We start from the raw sequence: 19,762 nt of genomic DNA on the forward strand, positions 1-19,762 counted from the left end.
GTTTCGGAGGTTGAAATGCATCTATTTATAATGCTTTTTTTTTGTCATTAATTTGCGCAAAGCAAAAGTAACACGCTGAACTCATTTCTAGCGTGAACTGTAACGAATTAACATGCCGAGGACTAAATCGATAACAATGGAATGGCAATAATAATTACAATAATGATGATATTATTAATAATAATATTGATAATTATTAATATAATAAAACAGGAAGCGGAAGCGCTCGTGGTGTGTGGTTGCCTCGCAACGCATAACCGATACTTCGGGCTTTCATATGACCGTTTTCCTCCTGGTGTTTCCTTTTAGCAACACATTATACAACACTTAGTTGGAAGCCTAGACACTACATCCGAGCATGCAGTGCATTTAATTTTGGAGTGGAGAAATGATGTGTCGCTAAACTAGTCGTAAGTATGCTCGATTTATTTTGACATGTTTAACTGGTCTGACCACCGCTATATCTTCAATGTTATAGTTTAATAATTTAGTGTGCAAACTTCCCACAGCAGTATTTATCATTTATTTGCTTTCCTTCCACTTGAATATCAATTGACACAGGTCTGCTTTTTCTTCTCTGTATCTAAGCAACGTAACTTCGAGAGAAATCTTTATATGCCTACTGTGCTTTGAAGGCACGTGACGTCAGTATTTGGAACCTGGAGTTAAATGTGGATTTTTATATCAGATCAGGTTTCATGTCGTTTATTACAGAGAGAGTAAAAGTGAACGAATATTTAAAACAGTAAATGAAAATCTCAATTCCAGAACTCTTCCCCAATTTGAAAAAAAAAATCCAGATGAGAACTGTAATATTTTGAAATGCCCCACCCCTAAAAAGCTTTTGTAAAATTATCAATTGTTATTTCTTATAAATAAATGTAATAATATTGATTGAATGTTTGTTTCATGTAGGCACAGCCCTAATATGTTATGACATGGCATGAGATGCCAATTTAGTTTAAAGTTTACATTGGTTTAAAGTTTAAAGGTTAAACTTTTAAAACTTAAAGTTCAAGTTTGGTTTAAAGTATAAATTCCAAATATCCCTGATTAAAACTAAATGATCGAAAAGGCTCTATTGTTCAGTAAAGGACATTCCATTTTCATTCCATTAATGAGTTTATCTGATGATTAGTATTCATTTTTTAATGTATGAGGCACAGTCAATGAGTTATTTCGCATTTCCACCTCACAAGTCTGAGACCAAGGTTTCCTTCCCGGGCTCCGGCCTTCCTGTTTAGAATTTGCATGTTCTCTCCATGTCTGCGTGGGTTTTCTCCGGGTACTCTATTTTCCTCTCACATCCCAAAGGCATATACAGTGGGGCAAATAAGTATTTAGTCAACCACTAATTGTGCAAGTTCTCCCACTTGAAAATATTTGAAAGGCCTGTAATTGTCAACATGGGTAAACCTCAACCATGAGAGACAGAATGTCGGAAAAAACCCAGAAAATCACATTGTTTGATTTTTAAAGAAGTTATTTGCAAATCATGGTGGAAAATAAGTATTTGGTCAATACCAAAAGTTCATCTCAATACTTCGTTATGTACACTTTGTTGGAGGCCAAACGTTTTCTGTAACTCTTCACAAGCTTTTCACACACTGTTGCTGGTATTTTGGCCCATTCCTCCATACAGATCTCCTCTAGAGCAGTGATGTTTTGGGGCTGTCATTGGGCAACACGGACTTTCAACTCCCTCCACAGATTTTCTATGGGGTTGAGATCTGGAGACTGGCTAGGCCACTCCAGGACCTTGAAATGCTTCTTACGAAGCCACTCTTTTGCTGCCCCGGCTGTGTGTTTGGGATCATTGTCATGCTGAAAGACCCAGCCACGTCTCATCTTCAATGCCCTTGCTGATGGAAGGAGATTTTCACTCAAAATTTCTCGATAAATGACCCCTTTCATTCTTTCCTTTACACCGATCAGTCGTCCTGGTCCCTTTGCAGAAAAACTGCCCCAAAGCACGATGTTTCCACCCCCATGCTTCACAGTTGGTATGGTGTTCTTCGGATGCAATTCAGTATTTTCTCCTCCAAAAATGAGAACCTGTGTTTCGACCAAAAAGTTCTATTTTGGTTTCATCTGACCATAAAACATTCTCCCAGTCCTCTTCTGAATCATCCAAATGCTCTCTAGCGAACCACAGACGGGCCTGGACGTGTACTGGTTTCAGCAGGGGGACACGTCTGCCAGTGCAGGATTTGAGTCCCTCTCTGTAGGTCATTCACTAGGTCCCCCCGTGTGGTTCTGGGATTTTTGCTCACCGTTCTTGTTATCATTTTGACGCCACGGGGTGAGATCTTGCATGGACCCTAAGATCGAGGGAGATTATCAGTGGTCTTGTATGTCTTCCATTTTCTAATAATTGCTCCCACAGTTGATTTCTTTACACCAAGTGTTTTACCTATTGCTGATTCAGTCTTCCCAGCCTGGTTCAGGTCTACAATTTTGGTGGCCTTTCGACAGCTCTTTGTTCTTGGTCATAGTGGAGTTTGGAGTGTGACTGACTGAGGTTGTGGACAGGTGTCTTTTATACCGATAATGAGTTAAAACAGGTGCCATTAATACAGGTAACGAGTGGAGCCTCGTTAGACCTCGTTAGAAGAAGTTAAACCTCTTTGACAGCCAGAAATCTTGCTTGTTTGTAGGTGACCAAATACTTATTTTCCACTCTAATTTGGAAATAAATTCTTTAAAAATCAAACAATGTGATTTTCTGTTTCTTTTTTTTTTTTTATACCACATTCTGTCTGTCATGGTTGAGGTTTACCCATGTTGACAATTACAGGCCTCTCTAATCTTTTCAAGTAGGAGAACTTGCACAATTGGTGGTTGACTAAATACTTATTTGCCCCACTGTATTGTAGGGTGAACAATCCAAATTTTCCCTAGGTATGAATGGTTGTTTGTTTGTCTCTTTGTGCTCTGCAACTGGTGCGCATACAATTCAGAGTATACCCTGCCTACTCTCCATAGTTAGCTGGGATAGGCTCCAGCACCCCCCGCGACCCTCGACTCTGAAGATGAATTGATTTTCTGATGTTAAGCAGTCTTTTTTATATTATTTGTCTATTAGTAAAACAAGCACACTATCTGTGATGTATTTTACCTTTAAAAGTGTCTCAAAAGCAGGTTCCCATTGATTTGTGTCACAGGAGCCCAGTAGTCTTCACCTGTTGTCAGTCTTCAGGAAGGCGAGGAGTAGGGTCAGGAGTGGCAGTATGGAGCAGCTCAGGGCAGAGTTTGAGAAAGTTGTAGCAGAACTCAAGTGGGAAGAAGTTGTTTCCACTCTCCTGGAGGTGGTCAGCGGCATGGTGTGTACCACAGCAAGCTGTCCACCTCCGGTGCCTTCTTGGCTCAGGTTTGACACGCACTGTCAGTTGGTAAATGGTCACAGCAGAGGCTACGGTGGTTGCATACCATCCAGTTCAGCTTTTGTGCAGCCAGGTCAGATGATGGCAGGACCGCAGTTAAATCCATATGGCATGCAGTCATTTGACATCAAAAGTCAGGCAGGTGCCCCCCAGGTGAGTGTATAACAGATAGCAACCTTTATGTAGCTGGATGTGAAGGGTCATGCAGGGAAAATGTGTGGGAATCCATTGGAAAAGCAAATTGTAGATGAATGGGCTCTTTGCACGCCAGTGGCTTTTGAAGTTCATTGGCCCCACTATCAAAACCACCCAGGGCAGTGGTTTTGATAGTGGGGTCAGCAAGCGAGGTGAGTTTACGCCCCGCGGAGAGCAACAGTTGTCTTTGATCGGGAAAGAGTAACGTCGTCAAAACACGACACCTCCAGGAATGAATGTGAAAAAAGATTTTTAAATTTTTTTTTTAAATTGACGCATTATTTTTACTGGCCCCACCGGGCCAGTGGTAGGAGCATTCTTGTGGCTCTGACGGTTTGAAAAGTACATCTGGGCCATTATATTGTCCACCCCTGGCATTGTCAGCAAGTAGTGCATCGAAATTTACTCACTTCTTTGTTAACGAAAAAGCACACAGCAATTTATACTTATGTCCGCGTGGCCTGAAAGGAATATCGTCTCTTTTTAAGACTCACCCCTCAAAACGTTCTCTCACTGTTAAATTGCCGGGGTTTAGACAAGAAGGATGTGCGTCCACTATAGTCAGCGGTCACCATATCTGTGCAACGTCAATACACAAGTGTGAGGAGGGGGGGAAATCCCAATCACTGCAAAGCATACTTTCTAAATATCGAACACTACTGAAAAGTACAGCTGTTACATCAGAATAGAATAGAATAGAATAGAATAGAATAGAATAGAATAGAATAGAATAGGTACATCCCTCACATGAGAGGGGAAACAAGTGGGCGTTTTATTTGATGCATGTATTTTGCCTGTGCTCTGAACACGCATTTCTTATCGTGGAGAAATAATTCTCACATATTGTTGGTGAAGTTCCATATTTAAGGCTATGGTTTCATTGGTTTGGAAGCATTTATCTCAATGATGGTCAGATCTGTGTTTGAGACTTGGACAGAAAGAGACATGACTGCAATGAATGCAACTGTGAAACCACTTTGCAAATTGGTAGTTTAGGAAAAAAGTAAACTCATTGCCTGCCATTGACAATGATCGACGTTAAATTAATTTTGACAAGGAGGACTGGCTGTGAATGCTCATTGTTCAATACCTACTGATAGTGCTGGACGTCCAATCCATTTTGACTGGGAGAAGCTGGCAGTGGATGGTTAGCAGCCAATGAGTTAATATGCCCCATCATGGATTTACGTCTGTAATGGTTAGTTTTCGTAGGTGCTGTCAACACAGTATGCAGAATCAACCAAATTTTCAAAACCTGAAAAGACAAACCCAACCTGCTCTTTCAGGCAAGATTCAGTGCAAAGAGCCCATTGAGCGTGATGTCCCTTTGTGGAAACTTGTGAACTAACTTTTTTTTTCTATGTATTTGCACCACCAGAATATTTCAGTGCCTGGACGGACGCTGCAAGAAGGATTTAATTGGGGTCCTCCTGGAATGCTGTAAGTAACATACATAATAGTCATTATAAAACTTTCACGTCCTCCTTTAAACGTTTTATTTAAATCAATTAAAGGAACGGAGGGGACATGTTTCAGATGGCTGGGCCTGCTGTCTATGCTGCTCCAATGACCTCGACTTCCAAGTAAGATTATTTACATGTGTGACCTAATAATCAAGCATACAAACAGCATCTAATCATTTAAAAGTATATTTTCTATTTATATACACTGCTCAAAAATTAGAGGAACACTTTTTAATCAGAGTAAAGCAATCTATGAGTCGACCATCTGGGGTATCGATCTGGTCAGTTTCAGCATCTTTGCTGTTAAAGAAATCAACAACAGGTGCATCAGAGGGGCAGCAAGGAGAGGGCCCCTAAAACTGAAATATGGCTTTCCAGGTTTAGATACTGTTTTTACTGTTTTTTCCCCATCCTCATCTCTTATGAAACATTTTTTTTACTGACTTTCTACTGCTGTACTTTTCAATTTGGCTTTGATTAAATTCTCATGGTGCAGTACCTTGACACTACAGACGTTGCACAAGTAGTCCACATCCTCTAGGATGGCCCAACAATACGTGCAGTTGCAAGGTTTGCTGTGTTTCGCAGCACAGTCTCATTTAGGGGTGGGAACCTCTGGGTAGCTCATGATACGATACCATTTGCGATACAAGGCTCACGATAATGATGATCTTACGATATGGCGATACAACAATTATCAGTACATTGGTCAGGAAATCATTGTAAGATATTTTACATAACTAATAATAACAGAAAAACGTTCTATTGTCATCCTTTTGCTGTGAGTTTATCACTAGTAGACATCCAGTCAGTTTGAAGTGGGCGGATGGAAGCGAATGAGCATTCGTTCATGGCTGCCATCCCTCACACTTATAACAGATTGGATGTGTACGGCCTTCAGTGGCAGATGATAAAAGGCAATGAGCTCATTTTCAGTCACTTCCTTTTTCTTTTGGGGCAATTACGGGTCATTTCCTGTTGATTTTGGGGCATTTACAGGTCACTTCCTGTTGATTTTGGGTTACTGAAAAGGAAATGACTCAAGAACATTCCCAAATGAATAGGAAGGGACTCAAAATCAATAGGAAGTAACCTGTAAATGACCTAAAATGAAGAGGAAGTGACCTGTAAATGCCCCCAAGACATGCTCTGGTTTCAGTGCCATTGACAGTGCTAGACGTCCAATCCCGTCAAAATGAATTGGATGTTTAGCGCCGTCAATGGAAGACAATGAGCTAATACAGATGCCATTCTAATGGAAGATTTTAGTAGCAACTTGTTGGCTCCTTCTTTTTTAACAGTGCCACATTTAAAAAATAATTTAGCGATTCTTTGCAGGAGCGTATCGATAACCTTTTGGGCTACAAAGTATCATGGTATATCACCTTTTCGATCTAGTGTCACACCCCTAGTCTTGATCATGGAGGACAGTCTACAAGACAGGTACAGTGGGGAGAACAAGTATTTGATACACTGCCGATTTTGCTGGTTTTCCCACTTGCAAAGCATGTAGAGGTCTGTAATTTGTATCATAAGTTCTCTTCAACTGTGAGGGACGGAATCTAATACAAAAAAACAGAAAATCACGTTGTATGATTTTTAAATAATTTGCATTTAATTGCATGAAATAAGTATTTGATACATCACAAAAATTGAACTTAATATTTGTTATAGAAACCTTTGTTTGCTATTACAGATACCAAACGTTTCCTGTAGTCCTTGACAAGGTTTGCACACACTGCAGCAGGGATTTTGGCCCATTCCTCCATGCAGATCTTCTCCAGAGTCTTCAGATTTTGGGACTGCTGCCGGGCAAAATGGACTTTCAGCTCCCGCTATAGATATTCTATCGGGTTCAGATCTGGTGACTGGCTAGGCCACTCCAGGACCTTACGATGCTTCTTACGGAGCCACTCTTTAGTTGCCTTGGCTGTGTGCTTTGGGTAGTTGTCATGCAGGAAGACCCAGCCATGACCCATATTCAGGGCTCTCACTGAAGAAAGGAGGTTGTCAGCCAAGATCTGGCGATACATAACCCCATCCATCCTCCCCTCAATACGGTGCAGTCGTCCTGTTTCACGGTTGGGATAGTGTTCTTGGGGTTGTACTCATCCTTCTTTTTCCTCCAAACACGACGAGCCGAGTTTAGACCAAAAAGTTCAATTTTGGTCCCATCCAACCACATGACCTTCTCCCATTGCTCCTCTGGATCATCCAGATGGTCAGTGGCAAACTTCAGACGTGTCTGGACATGCACTGGCTTCAGCAGTGGGACCTTGCGTGCGCGGTAGGATTTTAATCCATGACGGCGTAATGTGTTTCCGTTGGTTTTCTTCGAGACTGTGGTTCCAGCTCTCTTCAGGTCATTGACCAGGTCCTGCCGTGTAGTTCTGGGCTGATCCCTCACCTTCCTCATGATCAGTGATGCCCCACAAGGTGAGATTTTGCATGTAGCCCCAGAATGAGGCAGATTGACCGTCAACTTGAACTTCTTCCATTTTCTAATAATCGCTCCAGCAGTTGTTATCTTCTCACCAAGCTGCTTGCTTATTTTCCTGTAGCCCATCCCAGCCTTGTGCAGGTCTATTATTTTATCCCTGATGTCCTTACATAGCTCTTTGGTCTTGGCCATTGTGGAGGGGTTGGAGTTTGTTCGTTTGAGCATGTGAACAGGTGTCTTTTATACAGGTAACAAGTTCAAACAGGTGCAGTTACTTCCGGTAATGAGTGGAGAACAGGAGGGGTTCTTAAGAAAGAACTAAGAGCCGAAATATTTACTAGTTGGTAATGTATCAAATACTTATTTCATGCAGTTAAATACAAATTTATTATTTAAAAATTATACAATGTGATTTTCTGGATTTTTGTATTAGATTCCGTCACTCACAGTTGAAGAGAACTTATGGTACAAATTACAGACCTCTACATGGCTTGCAAGTGGGAAAACCAGCAAAATCGGCAGTGTATCAAATACTTGTTCTCCCCACTGTAGTTATTCCAGGAGAGCTGGACAGGGCCGTAGAAGGTCCTTAAACACCTCAGCAGGACGGATATCTACTCCTTTGTGCAAGACGAGACAGGATGAGCACCAATGTTGTTTTCAGCAGCTCTTTTAATGTTTGTTTTAGTCTGAATCTTTTGGGCTAAAAAACTTATTAGTCTTAGTCGTATTTTATAGCCTCGAACTCCAGACTCACCGCTGTTCCAGCTATAGAGGCTGGCGACTCTTCCGCGGATCAAATTCCCAGGGCGGAGCAAGCCACAGCAAACAAACAGCTGAGTGGACCAATCAGCGACGGGCGGGCGTGACGTTGGTAAAGCGACAAGAAACTAGTGCGAGGACGTAAACATACAAGGAGAACGGAGAAGTTCATTCAACATGGCTAGCGCGATAGATTTTTGGTTTTAGCGACTCAATGTGTTTTTGGTCATTTAAAACTGAATTTACTGCAGAGAGGAACATATTCTCGAGTCTTCCCCCTCTATTCTATCAATTTATGTGGCATTTTGTTTCTAATTCATCACCTACTTATCAGGAAAAATATTTAAGATGCCTTCGATGTTTTCGAAGTGTTTCTCTTTTTGAGTGGTGTATAATCTTTTTCCTTTATCCTTATAGGAATGGAGAGGTAGTCTATCACATTGCTGGTCCCCCTGTTTTTGCTGCTCCCCCAATAACTTCCACAAAGTAAGACCTACTGTTACTTTTTATCTAAGTGTTTGTTCTGAGCTGAGAGCAGTGGGCAGATTTTTTTTTTCTAAATTACTTTTGTAACATGTCAACCTGTTATTGAGTGAGTAGATCCAGCTTTTGTTTCCCCCCTCTTGTTTTTAGGCTATTGAGAACAGATTCCCTTTTCCAACATGGTTGGCTGCCAAGAGCGGACAAAAATAAGGAAAATAAAAGCAAGTACAAATAAAACAAGTTTAACAAACTGTACAATGTGATTTACACATTAGGACACAATAACACACGAGAAAAAAACCCTGTTACAAACACAAAATATTCCTCTCAATTCCAAATACACTATAGGGGTGTCAAACTCATTTTGGTTCGCGGGCCACATTTATGGTAATTACATCTCGTATGGCCCAGAGTTGTTTATCATTATATTTTTTATAAGTTAACTCACTGGCTGGCACTGGAGGATGAGCATTCACAGCCAATCATTTATATTTTGATGCACGTTGTTTAAAAAGTTGTTAAGAGGGATGCAAGATTAACTCTTTACAAGTTGAACTCTTTAACCAGTATGAGGTCATTCATATCCAGAAATCATGATCATAATTGTAATGAATATGATCGTATATTTATTAATTCATCCATCCTCTGTGCCGCTTATCCTATGGTTTCCTTCTACATCCCAAAACATGCTTTGTAGGCTGACTGAAGACTCCAAATTGTCCGTAAGTATGAGTGTGTGCATGAATGGTCGTTCGTCTCATTGTGCTCTGCAATTGGCTGATGACCAATTCAGGGTGTAACCTGCCTACTGCCCATAGTCACCCGGGACCCTCAAGAGGATAAGTGGTAAAGAAGATTAACAAATCTATGTACCGTATTTTTCGGACTATAAGTCGCACCTGAGTATAAGTCGCACCAGCCATAAAATGCCCAACGAAGAGGAAAAAAACATATATAAGTCGAACGGGAGTATAAGTAGCATTTTGGGGGGAAATTTACTTGATAAAATCCAACACATAGAACAGATATGTCATCTTGAAAGCCAATTTAAAATAAAAATACAATAGAGAACAACATGCTGAATAAGTGTACAGTATGATAATGTTACAATGCTTAAACAACGAAATGCGAATATAACGCCCTCATCAGGACGCTAAGGTTCGGTCCTGGCTATAGACCCTACTCACGTGACGTCACAGCCACGCCCCCGCGCCATGTTGTCTGTCTACTCGTCATGTTAATGCATTAGCGCTTCGTAAATTTCTCCTATTATGGCGTGTTTTTCTGCTCGTTAACATTGATAATCAAAATAGTGAAGTCGTGTGTGGCAGTCGGTTGCAAAAACATAGAAGATTGATGGAGAGACTTGAAGTTTTACCGTATTCCGAGAGACCCGGAGAGGAGAACGAGATGGACTGCTGCAATTCGACGAGAAAACTGGGCTCCAAATGACTACCACAGATTATGTAGTAGTCATTTTATATCTGGTAAAATGCATTTAATATATATTTAGAGGGTTTTGGGCTGACAACCACAATTCAGATCATTGCTAGGCTAATCGCCGACAACATACACTCAGACGTTGTGAATGAACTACCTGAAAATATATAATTATAAGGGGATAATAAGACAGTTGTCATACAATTAATTTACATTTTCACTATTGAGGTCAAAAGCCAAAAAATAAATTCAACTAGGGACAATCTGGAGTAGTGCTATCGCACTTCATATTCATTACATATGTATGTAGTGAGAGTGCTATCGCTAAACCGTATAAACATTAAAAGCCCTAGCTCCGTTGACAAATGACATGAAATACATTAGACTTGACAGTGGATGTTAGCAAGAACAAAAGATTTTTGAATTGAAAATTTCGTAACTCACCTTTCCAAGCACAAGATAGATAGATCTGGCGAATGGATAAACTGAAGCTTTTCCACATAACGCCTTTTATGCAACGCATCCAATGTGTTTACAGTGTCAGATAACACCGGGGCTTCCATGAATTGCTCTATAACTTGCACGACTAATTGAAAACAATGAGAATAGGTCTAAAAAATACGGACAATATGGCGGCCGGATACAGCGACACGTCATTTTGTGACGTAGGTGAGTAGGGTCTATACAGTGAGCTAAACTCCAAAATGGCGATGCTGGACATCCATATAATTTGCTGACTTTATTGTGGCCATCAATATGACAACATCAATTGAAGAGTGAAACTAAAAAAAGAAATTATACAAATCAATTTCGTCCTCGATACCAAACAGGTTCGCATTAACATAAATAAATGATAATTAGCTGCTATTGCAGCAATGACACAAACAGTTAGCATGCATTTGCTAGCATTAGCACATCGTTCAAACAACCACACAACTGGCACTAAGTGTCCGATCGTGGGTGGAAAACACATAACAACAACAGAAAAGATGATCCACACAGGCGTTGCCTCTGTTGAGATATTTTACAAGCATAAACAATGAACGTAGGTTCGCAGCCGTGTTTCTCTCAATCGCCCACTCGCTCAGACGCTGCGTAGCTGTCCGTCTTCTTCTGGCGTGCGAGCGCTCTTCTTTGCGTAAACAAGTGCGAGTGCGCCCCCACTTGGGCGTGAAAGCGCCACAAACTAAAAGCATGCATTTCAATATAAAAGTTATTCAGAGTTATTCAGATAATTATAGCATAAAGAACATGCTAACAAGTTTACCAAACCATCAGTGTCACTCCCAAAAACAAAATAACACGTGAAACAATATCATAATGTGTTAATAATTTCACACAAAAGTCTCTCCTGAGTATAAGTCGCACCCCCAGCCAAACTATGAAAAAAACTAGGACTTCCGAAAGTCCGCAAAATACGGTATTAATGTTTGTAGAGACATTGTCAGACTCACAGCCTGATCGACAGATCCTGTATCCACATACTTATTACGTGTACAATTTCCATGTTTTTTGCTCACATACCAAAATTGCAAATTGTCACTCTCAAAACGATATAACTAGCTTCCCCCCCCCCCAGTTTCTTTTTTAATTGTTTCTGTTTACAAAAAAAAAAAAAAAAAAAAATCAATTCATTTGGTTGTAAATATGTATGAGTCTATCATATATTTATACAGGTGCACAGTCGTGATGGTCCTTAGAGGGAAACCATAACTACGATGCGCTAGTGACAAAAATGAGTTTGACAAACCATTAGTGTTGTTTGTGTCAAAGTAGTCTTGGGGGAAAAAAGTCTTTAAAATAAAACTTGGACTAATCATAATTACCCCTCACGTCACTCTTTCAGCCAGATAAACCTGCCTGCATGGGTTAAGGTGTCACTCTTTACTGACTGCTCCCTGAATTGTAACCAAAGTAATTCCATCACACCTTTTGTATAATCTTGTATACACTACGAATTATCCACTTTAAACTGGTGCACAATGTAGGATTGGTGGCCAAAAATTGTACTGCAACTACATCAAAATATTGACTTGCATTAAAGTGGTTTACCAGAATACCGCTTCACATTGGAGAATTTCCAGAAAAATAACATAGTGGCCAGCGACGAGTCCTTTGCAGAAGCTTTATCTTATTTTTAATGTTAATGCAAGATGTTTTTAATTTAAAATAATGCGAACATTTACTAATAACGACTAAAAGAGCCATGATACGAATTCCAAGTTAAGTTTATGTCACCATGACCAAAGTGCGGGAGGGCTACTTTTCTCAATGTATAAGCACGCTGGCAGAAAATATATAATTTGTTAATGCATTGACAGCATCCACAAGGACTATTTAATAGCTCCATCCATTTGAATTTCAATTACTGATTTAATATAAACACGCTTAAAAACTTGAAGGCTCCGGTCAATGCACATGCTAAGTAACTTAGCACAACCACACCAAATGAATGCATATCCTTGCTTTGCTTCTCTTGTTGTCTTGAATCCTTTGAAATCCTTAAGAGTGATATTATTTATTTATTTATTTTTTAGCTTGAATGGTTGGCATAATTCAGACTGTTTGTCAAAGGACAGCCTTACTTTACGGGGCATACAGAGAGAGTTGTGGCAACTCGGACGAAGACTGTAAACTGTTTTTGTGACTGGCTGATGATGAACATGGAAGCAAAACACAAACAAATTTGCGGCGTGCAAATTGTCTTTCAAAATGGGAAAAGCACTGCTAAACCATTTAGACCTGCTTTAGAAGTATTTCCAAAACATCTTTCTTTATTGTCTATCGACATATTATGGTCATTTCATGAATAATTGAAGTGAAAATCCTACATTGTGCACCTTTAACCCTCACTAATCAGCCACCCTTTCCATCCCCATTATGTGCTGACTGAGCTAACCCTTCCTTCGTACTGCTGTCTGGAAGCAAAACTCTATTCCGTGAACTAGTTGTGCCAAACTTCTCTTAATCTCATCTGTTATCCTTATTGTCATTTGTTTTCCTGGTTTTATGTCCTGTAAATCTGCTAATATTATATGTTTAGCATTTACAATCACTGAATGCATTGTTGCATTTGTCATCTTTTGAATTGTTTGTAACAGATTCCTTTGTTGTTATTTAGTACACCACATGGTGGTGCCTCTAAATTGTTGTCCATTAGTTACTTTTCCGTCGCTGCGTGTACACTACTTGAACCGCTGTGCTCCCAGTAACAAGTCGTTAAGCTGGCCAACCTTTATTTTTGTACAATAAACAAGCAGATTTTGAATCTTACTCCCTTTATCCTATCGGGCAGCACATGTCCTCGGCTACCCACTACTCAGTCTGCACTGCCACATGTTATATGTTGTTGGCAACACCCAGCCCCAATCATTACCAAGTATATTTCCTCAATTTCAAACAAAAGGCAGCCTAAAACCTTACACATTACCCTTTCCTCTGTGTAACAGAAGAAAACGCAGGCGTCGCCGCGTGCGGGATGCAGACCAGCCTTACGTCAAGAAGCCACCCAATGCCTTCATGTGTTTTCTAAAGGAGCAGAGACAGCATGTGAAGGCACAGATGAATTTAAAAGACAGTGCATCCGTCAACACTGTCCTAGGACACATGGTGAATGTGCTTTCTAGCTCAATTCTCTCATCTGAACACATTTGTGTGCATACAGTGGAGCAAATAAGTATTTAGTCAACCACTAATTGTGCAAGTTCTCCCACTTGAAAATATTAGAGAGGCCTGTAATTGTCAACATGGGTAAACCTCAACCATGAGAGACAGAATGTTGAAAAAAAAAAAAAAAAGAAAATCACATTGTTTAATTTTTAAAGAATTTATTTGCAAATCATGGTGGAAGATAAGTATTTGGTCAATACCAAAAGTTCATCTCAATACTTTGTTATGTACCCTTTGTTGGCAATAACGGAGGCCAAACGTTTTCTGTAACTCTTCACAAATTTTTCACACACTGTTGCTGGTATTTTGGCCCATTCCTCTATGCAGATCTCCTCTAGAGCAATGATGTTTTGGGGCTGTCGTTGGGCAACACGGACTTTCAACTCAATTACAGGCCTCTCTAATATTTTCAAGAGGGAGAACTTGCACAATTAGTGGTTGACTAAATACTTATTTGCCCCACTGTAATTATTTATGCATGCTGTTTTTTTTTTTTTTGTTTTTTTAAAATCTATTTTGTTCTCTTTTTACATTCACAGTGGAAGTTGCTGAATGATGAAGGGCAAGCTAAATATTACAAGATTGCTGATGCGGAGAAAAAACTCCATTCCCAAATGTATCCTGAATGGTCGAGCAGTGACAACTATGTGAGCTTTACCTCCAACTTTTTGTGTAGTCTTTGTAAGGAGACAAAAACCAAAAAGGTGTGTTTGTGTACAGGGCAACAGGAGAAGAAAGCGCAGCATCACAACAACCACCAATAGTGCCGGTAGGAATTCACGAACAAACATATCAAAACCTGTTAATTCTGAGTCATCTCTAAAAGTTTTAGCCATAGCGGGATGTTTATCCTTCGGAATCATGATCATCTAACCACATTTTACTCAGTATGAGTGTAAACAGGCTCGTGGTTTTAGCAATTGGTACAATTGAAGTAAATATTGAAAGATGCATTTCTATTTGTTTTTGTTTTAGAGCTAGAGTCTCCAGATGAAACTCCAACCCCAACCCCAACCCCCACACCAACTCCAACTCCAGATCCAGATCCACAAACCAGTGATGAATCTGCAAAAATACGTATTGCAGACAAAGTCTTGCATATGTTGGGGTGTGCCTAGCCCACTTAAGCCCAATAGCTTCTTGCAGACGCTGCGGGCAGCCATCCTCACTGTGTCCACAAGAGCTGGACATTTAATTCAGACTATGTAAATATAGTACTGCGATTGGCTGGCAACCAGTTCAGCGTGTGACCTGTCTCCTGCCCATAGTTAGCCGGAATAGGTTCTAACACCCTCAAAGACCTCGTGAGGATAAGCAGTACAGTAGATGAATGAATGGATAGATATAGTACATTTAAGTGGGGAAAAAAATCAAATATGTTTTAATATTTTACTTAGTTTTTAATTAGACACCAATTTTAACAGTGTATTCAATCCAAACCCTCTGGATTTTCACATGTATACCCAAAAGTATATGTTAAAGAAAGATGTTCCAAAGAAAACTGCTACCTATTTTACGCACACACCCCAAAAACGAGACAGCTTTAAAAGCAATGTATCCCTGTGGGATGCCTGATATTCACAAAGTGAATTAAATTATTGAATCAAAAACAGGCTCAACATTAGCAAGCTGGTCAAGCTGATGCGGGTCTTAGTGTCTTTGCGACATTTGCATCTTTACAATGTTCATGTGAAACAGTAATGAGTAGCTAATAGGATGTTCGACAATTGTTCACCTTGAACCACTGTGTACCCCAGATGACAATGACTTAAAAAGTAAGAACAATGAACAAATAGCTGAATAAAATTTTCTGGAAAATGAACTTTGCTCATATTTTATATTTGGGCTGGATCAAAATAAAGAAAAAGATATTTGTTGGTCTCCAATGGCATTGACATCAACCTCAGAATTCACATGCCTTCTAATAAGTACAGACACCATGTTTGACTGGTGAACACACAAGAAGATATGGGTTTAAAATCAAGGCTCTGGACTTAAGGAATTTGCTTGTTCACAAAGTGCCTCATTGTTTCTTGTCTTGTTTTCACCACGATCTGTATAGTTAGTAGGTAATTGTTTCATATAGGGTTGTGTGTGTCCTCCTCCAAAAAATAAAAACACTGAATTGGAGTTTTGCAGGCTGAATGAATGAATGAATGAATGAATGAATGAATGAATTTATTGTCATTGTCATCATCATCAGTATCATCGACAGTTACAGAGTGTGGGATAGTTTGGCCAGAAAGGTGAAACATTGACACAGAATATGGAATAATTTGCCCGCAAAAAAGACTATGACAGACAAAGGAATACTGAATACTGTGATTGTGATTTGATTTGCGATTTTCAGCTGTCATACTTTTAAATGCATAAAACCAGAATTACAAAATAATTAATTACCTACACAACGTCTTGCATAAATTATACTGACAAACATGAGAATGTGAAGTGTCACAGCTGGCACCTACTAGTCCTTCTCAAAAAATAAGCATTCAATTCAATTTTATTTGTATAGCCCTTGATCACAACAACGTTGTCTCAAAGGGCTTTGCAGAGGCAATATGATAACACAATCAGAAACAGCATATGAAGCAACAAAGATGAATACATAAATTCAAGCATATTGTAATAAAGGTCATTATTTTCTGTAATGTACTGATAAACATTAGACTTTCATATATTTTAGATTCATTACACACAACTGAAGTAGTTAAAGCCTTTTATTGTTTTAATATTGATGAATTTGGCAAAAAAGTCCAGAAGAACCAAAAATCCCTATCTTAAAAAATTAGAATATTTCATCCGACCAATACAAAAAAGTTTTTTAATACAAAAAAAAAAAAGTCATCCTTCAATTATATCAGCTATGCACTCAATACTTGGTCGGGAATCCTTTTGCAGAAATGACTGCTTGGTTGCTGTTGAATAGGGTTGCACGTCTTACTAAATGCGCTACTGCCCTCCAGTGGCCAGTTTTATTGCTTTAAAATGGGTTTTGAGCTTTGTGCATTCTATCTGAGATACATGGGAACCTTAAAGAGCATACGACAGGAGAAAAAAAGTCTTAAATAGCATTATTATGTGAATTAGAATCATATTTTGAGACGATTCGACTATATACAACAATTTAGCAAAGCGCAGATGACGAGAAATTAGGCTTTTAATCTACCGGTTAGCCACGCCTACCATTATAGGGCTCTAGCGTCCCCAACAGGTGGATGACGTCAGCGGGTGACTGGGCTCATCGGTTTTACTATTCAGCCCATTGAGGGGGAATTACTCAGAACGAGGAAAACGCGACGACGAGAGCCGCAAAATGTCATTGTTTCAGTCTCTCTAAGATTTTTACAGGATATTCTTTTTGTCCAAGTATTTTTCCCAATTGCTAAATAAATGGCATGGTCATGACAAACAACAGTCTTGTGCTAAATGGAATAAGAAATAATAGTGTGGCGTGGCTCAGTGGTAGAGTAGTTGTCCCCCAACCCAGAGGTTGTGGGATCGATTCTCCGCACTGATGAACTCGTTTGAGCAAGATACTGAACCCCACGCTGCGTCACCAGTCGGTGGATGGCGAGATAGTGTAAAGTGCTTTGAGCGCCTTGAAAGGTGGAAAGGCGCTATATAAGTATAACACCATTTACCATAATAAAAATGCACTTATTCAGGACGACATGGCAAAACTACTCCATAATGGTCAAAACTGTCGACTTCGCCTTTACTTTCGCACTTCCCGAACGATATTTTATGACACCTAAATCGGACATGTGTCATTTCCCTTCCCCGGCTTCGGAGAATGTAAACAAACCAATAGGCGTGACAGCTAGCCGACATGCTAACCCGAACCGAGTGATGTTTCAAAGTCTTCGAAGCGGAAAATAACACATAACTAGCCCGGATTATTTGACATGACGACTGGGTTGTCGGTTGTCTTTGCGGATCGGCAAACCTTCCGGCGGAGAGAAATTTACAGTTCGTTCCCCGGAGGCGGGCGGCTGCAGTTGTTGTGCAGCTAACGTTCAGCTAATGTGCATGAGGAGAGCTTTTTATATGCCTATCAATGATCAAACGTAAGTAGTCCTTTATTTAAAGAAAGTTTGTAATCGCTGTATTCGTATTTGACATAATACAAAACAAGATGTTTACTCACTTCCTCGTAAGTCCAATGGTCCCACAGTAGTAGGGCTTGTTTCGGCCAATATCCACGGTGAATGGGAACCTTTTGAAACTCCAAAAAGGCGCACACGCCTCTCCCTCATAAAGCAAGATTTTTCTGCAGCCGTTTGGCTGGCATGATGCGAAAAATAAACATATTAATCCGCAAAATCAGCTGAATCCTTAGTCCTCATGCATAACAGTACGGCTGTTTAGTGAAGAGGACGCCTTCACCCGTACACGTCACAGCGCCCTCCTCCTCAACGCAAGACCGAAGCCGGAAGTCACTCATTTTGATGGCGCGGGATTCAAAAAACTAAATAAATATAGCGATCGCTTCCACACACATCCAAGCGGTCCATATCATTCAGTAGCATAAAATACCACGTGTATTATGAAATAAACATGCTTTTTCGTGTCACATGCACTTATAGATGCCGATTGTGAAAAAAAAAAACAAAAAAAAAAACGCAAAAAACGTATCAATACATTTTTGGGACACTGAAGCAATTAAAAATAGAACATATTTATTAGTGGTGTCAACAATAATCGATGCGGCGATGCATCCCGATGCGGGGCATGGACGATTCGATTTGATGCGGGCAACAAGCCAAATCGATTCAGCGCATTTTAAAATATATACGTACTTCAAAAATCTTCCCTGCGCAATTCCGGTGATGCAACGGATTTGGTTTCCCCATTTGTATTATTATTGTCATGTTTACCTGTAGAGTAGGGCCTAGTTCGGGCCTAAAAAATCCAGCCCGACCCGACCGGCCCGCGTGTATTAAAGCCAGACCTGGCCGAGCAATTAACTCAACTTTCAGCCCCGAGCCGAAAAAAACCAAAATTTTATTTTTTATTTGTATGCCCTAGCCCCAAAAAAAGCCAGACGTTTTATTTATAGGCCCGAGCCCGTTTTATTTGTGGGGACTCATGCGGTGGAGGAAATGCCTGATGCGATGCATGGTTGCGTTTTGAGTAATCACGTTTGTGACGATGCCTATGTGCATAATGATAACAAATTAAAGCCTGTCTGTTGTAACAAAATCTCCCAGTTAAACAAGACTGTAAGATGCATATTCAATAAACATTTATATCTTTTATATTTGTGTGTCCGTTCTATCAGGTGGATAGTTCATGCGTCATTTTCTCGGCAAAATGAAATTGACATTTATTTTAATTTCTTCGAGTTGGCAGAAAAAAACACAGGTTTTCTTAATGTTTAAATAGTCTACATATTTTTATGATAATTATAAATGCATTTACACAACGAAATAACGCTGGAAAGGTTTGTCAAATATATTTCTGTGTGGGATATTGTGCTCACTATACGCGCCTCTCTGACAAGGAGAGAAACAGCAGCATATTCAAAAATAAACTAAAATACTTTTAAATTACATTCTTTATTTTAATGACTTGCCTCAGAACACACAAAAGAACAACCTGCCTTAAGGAGCACTGAAACAAAATAAATAATGACGTTTTAACTCCAAGATGTCCTGTTTAGCACGAAGAGGTGCAGTACTGGCCTTTTAGGCCAGTACAGTTTTTAAAATGCCTGCTCAGCGTCAATGTGCCAGTCTTTCTGCTCTCGTACGAGAGCAAAGCGGCAAATTTTTTGCATTCGGCAAGGCCGACAGTTTTCTGTAGCATCTTCCACTATCAATTTAAATCCTTTCCACACACCACTCGTGGATTCTTGCCTTTTCAATCCCACTGTCTTTAGTTTGCTTTTCACCTCTTGCGGCTCTATATGGAAATTAAAAAAG

The 19,762-nt window shown here is 39.8% G+C and overlaps 1 protein-coding gene across 1 annotated transcript; it reads left to right on the forward strand.

Moving 5' to 3' along the window:
• The first annotated feature begins 238 nt into the window (after window positions 1-238).
• On the forward strand, window positions 239-18,196 carry LOC130905056 (transcription factor 7-like 1-B). Its single transcript, XM_057818062.1, has 9 exons — window positions 239-410; window positions 3,165-3,536; window positions 4,957-5,018; window positions 5,093-5,161; window positions 8,661-8,729; window positions 13,616-13,775; window positions 14,375-14,482; window positions 14,556-14,604; window positions 14,811-18,196. The coding sequence occupies exons 2-9, from the start codon at window positions 3,231-3,233 to the stop codon at window positions 14,951-14,953; spliced, it is 966 nt and encodes a 321-aa protein (XP_057674045.1). The 5' UTR covers window positions 239-410; window positions 3,165-3,230; the 3' UTR covers window positions 14,954-18,196.
• The last annotated feature ends 1,566 nt before the right edge of the window (window positions 18,197-19,762 follow it).

This window comes from Corythoichthys intestinalis, chromosome 17 (genome assembly GCF_030265065.1).
Source record: "Corythoichthys intestinalis isolate RoL2023-P3 chromosome 17, ASM3026506v1, whole genome shotgun sequence".
Taxonomy (NCBI): Eukaryota; Metazoa; Chordata; class Actinopteri; order Syngnathiformes; family Syngnathidae; genus Corythoichthys; species Corythoichthys intestinalis.

Coding starts and splice junctions, on each gene's coding strand:
- LOC130905056 (XM_057818062.1), top strand. CDS start 3,231: ATGGAGCAGCTCAGGGCAGAGTTTGAGAAAGTTGTAGCAGAACTCAAG. Junction 8,730..13,615: donor CCCCCAATAACTTCCACAAA/GTAAGACCTACT, acceptor TCTGTGTAACAG/AAGAAAACGCAGGCGTCGCC. Junction 14,605..14,810: donor AACAACCACCAATAGTGCCG/GTAGGAATTCAC, acceptor TTTTTGTTTTAG/AGCTAGAGTCTCCAGATGAA.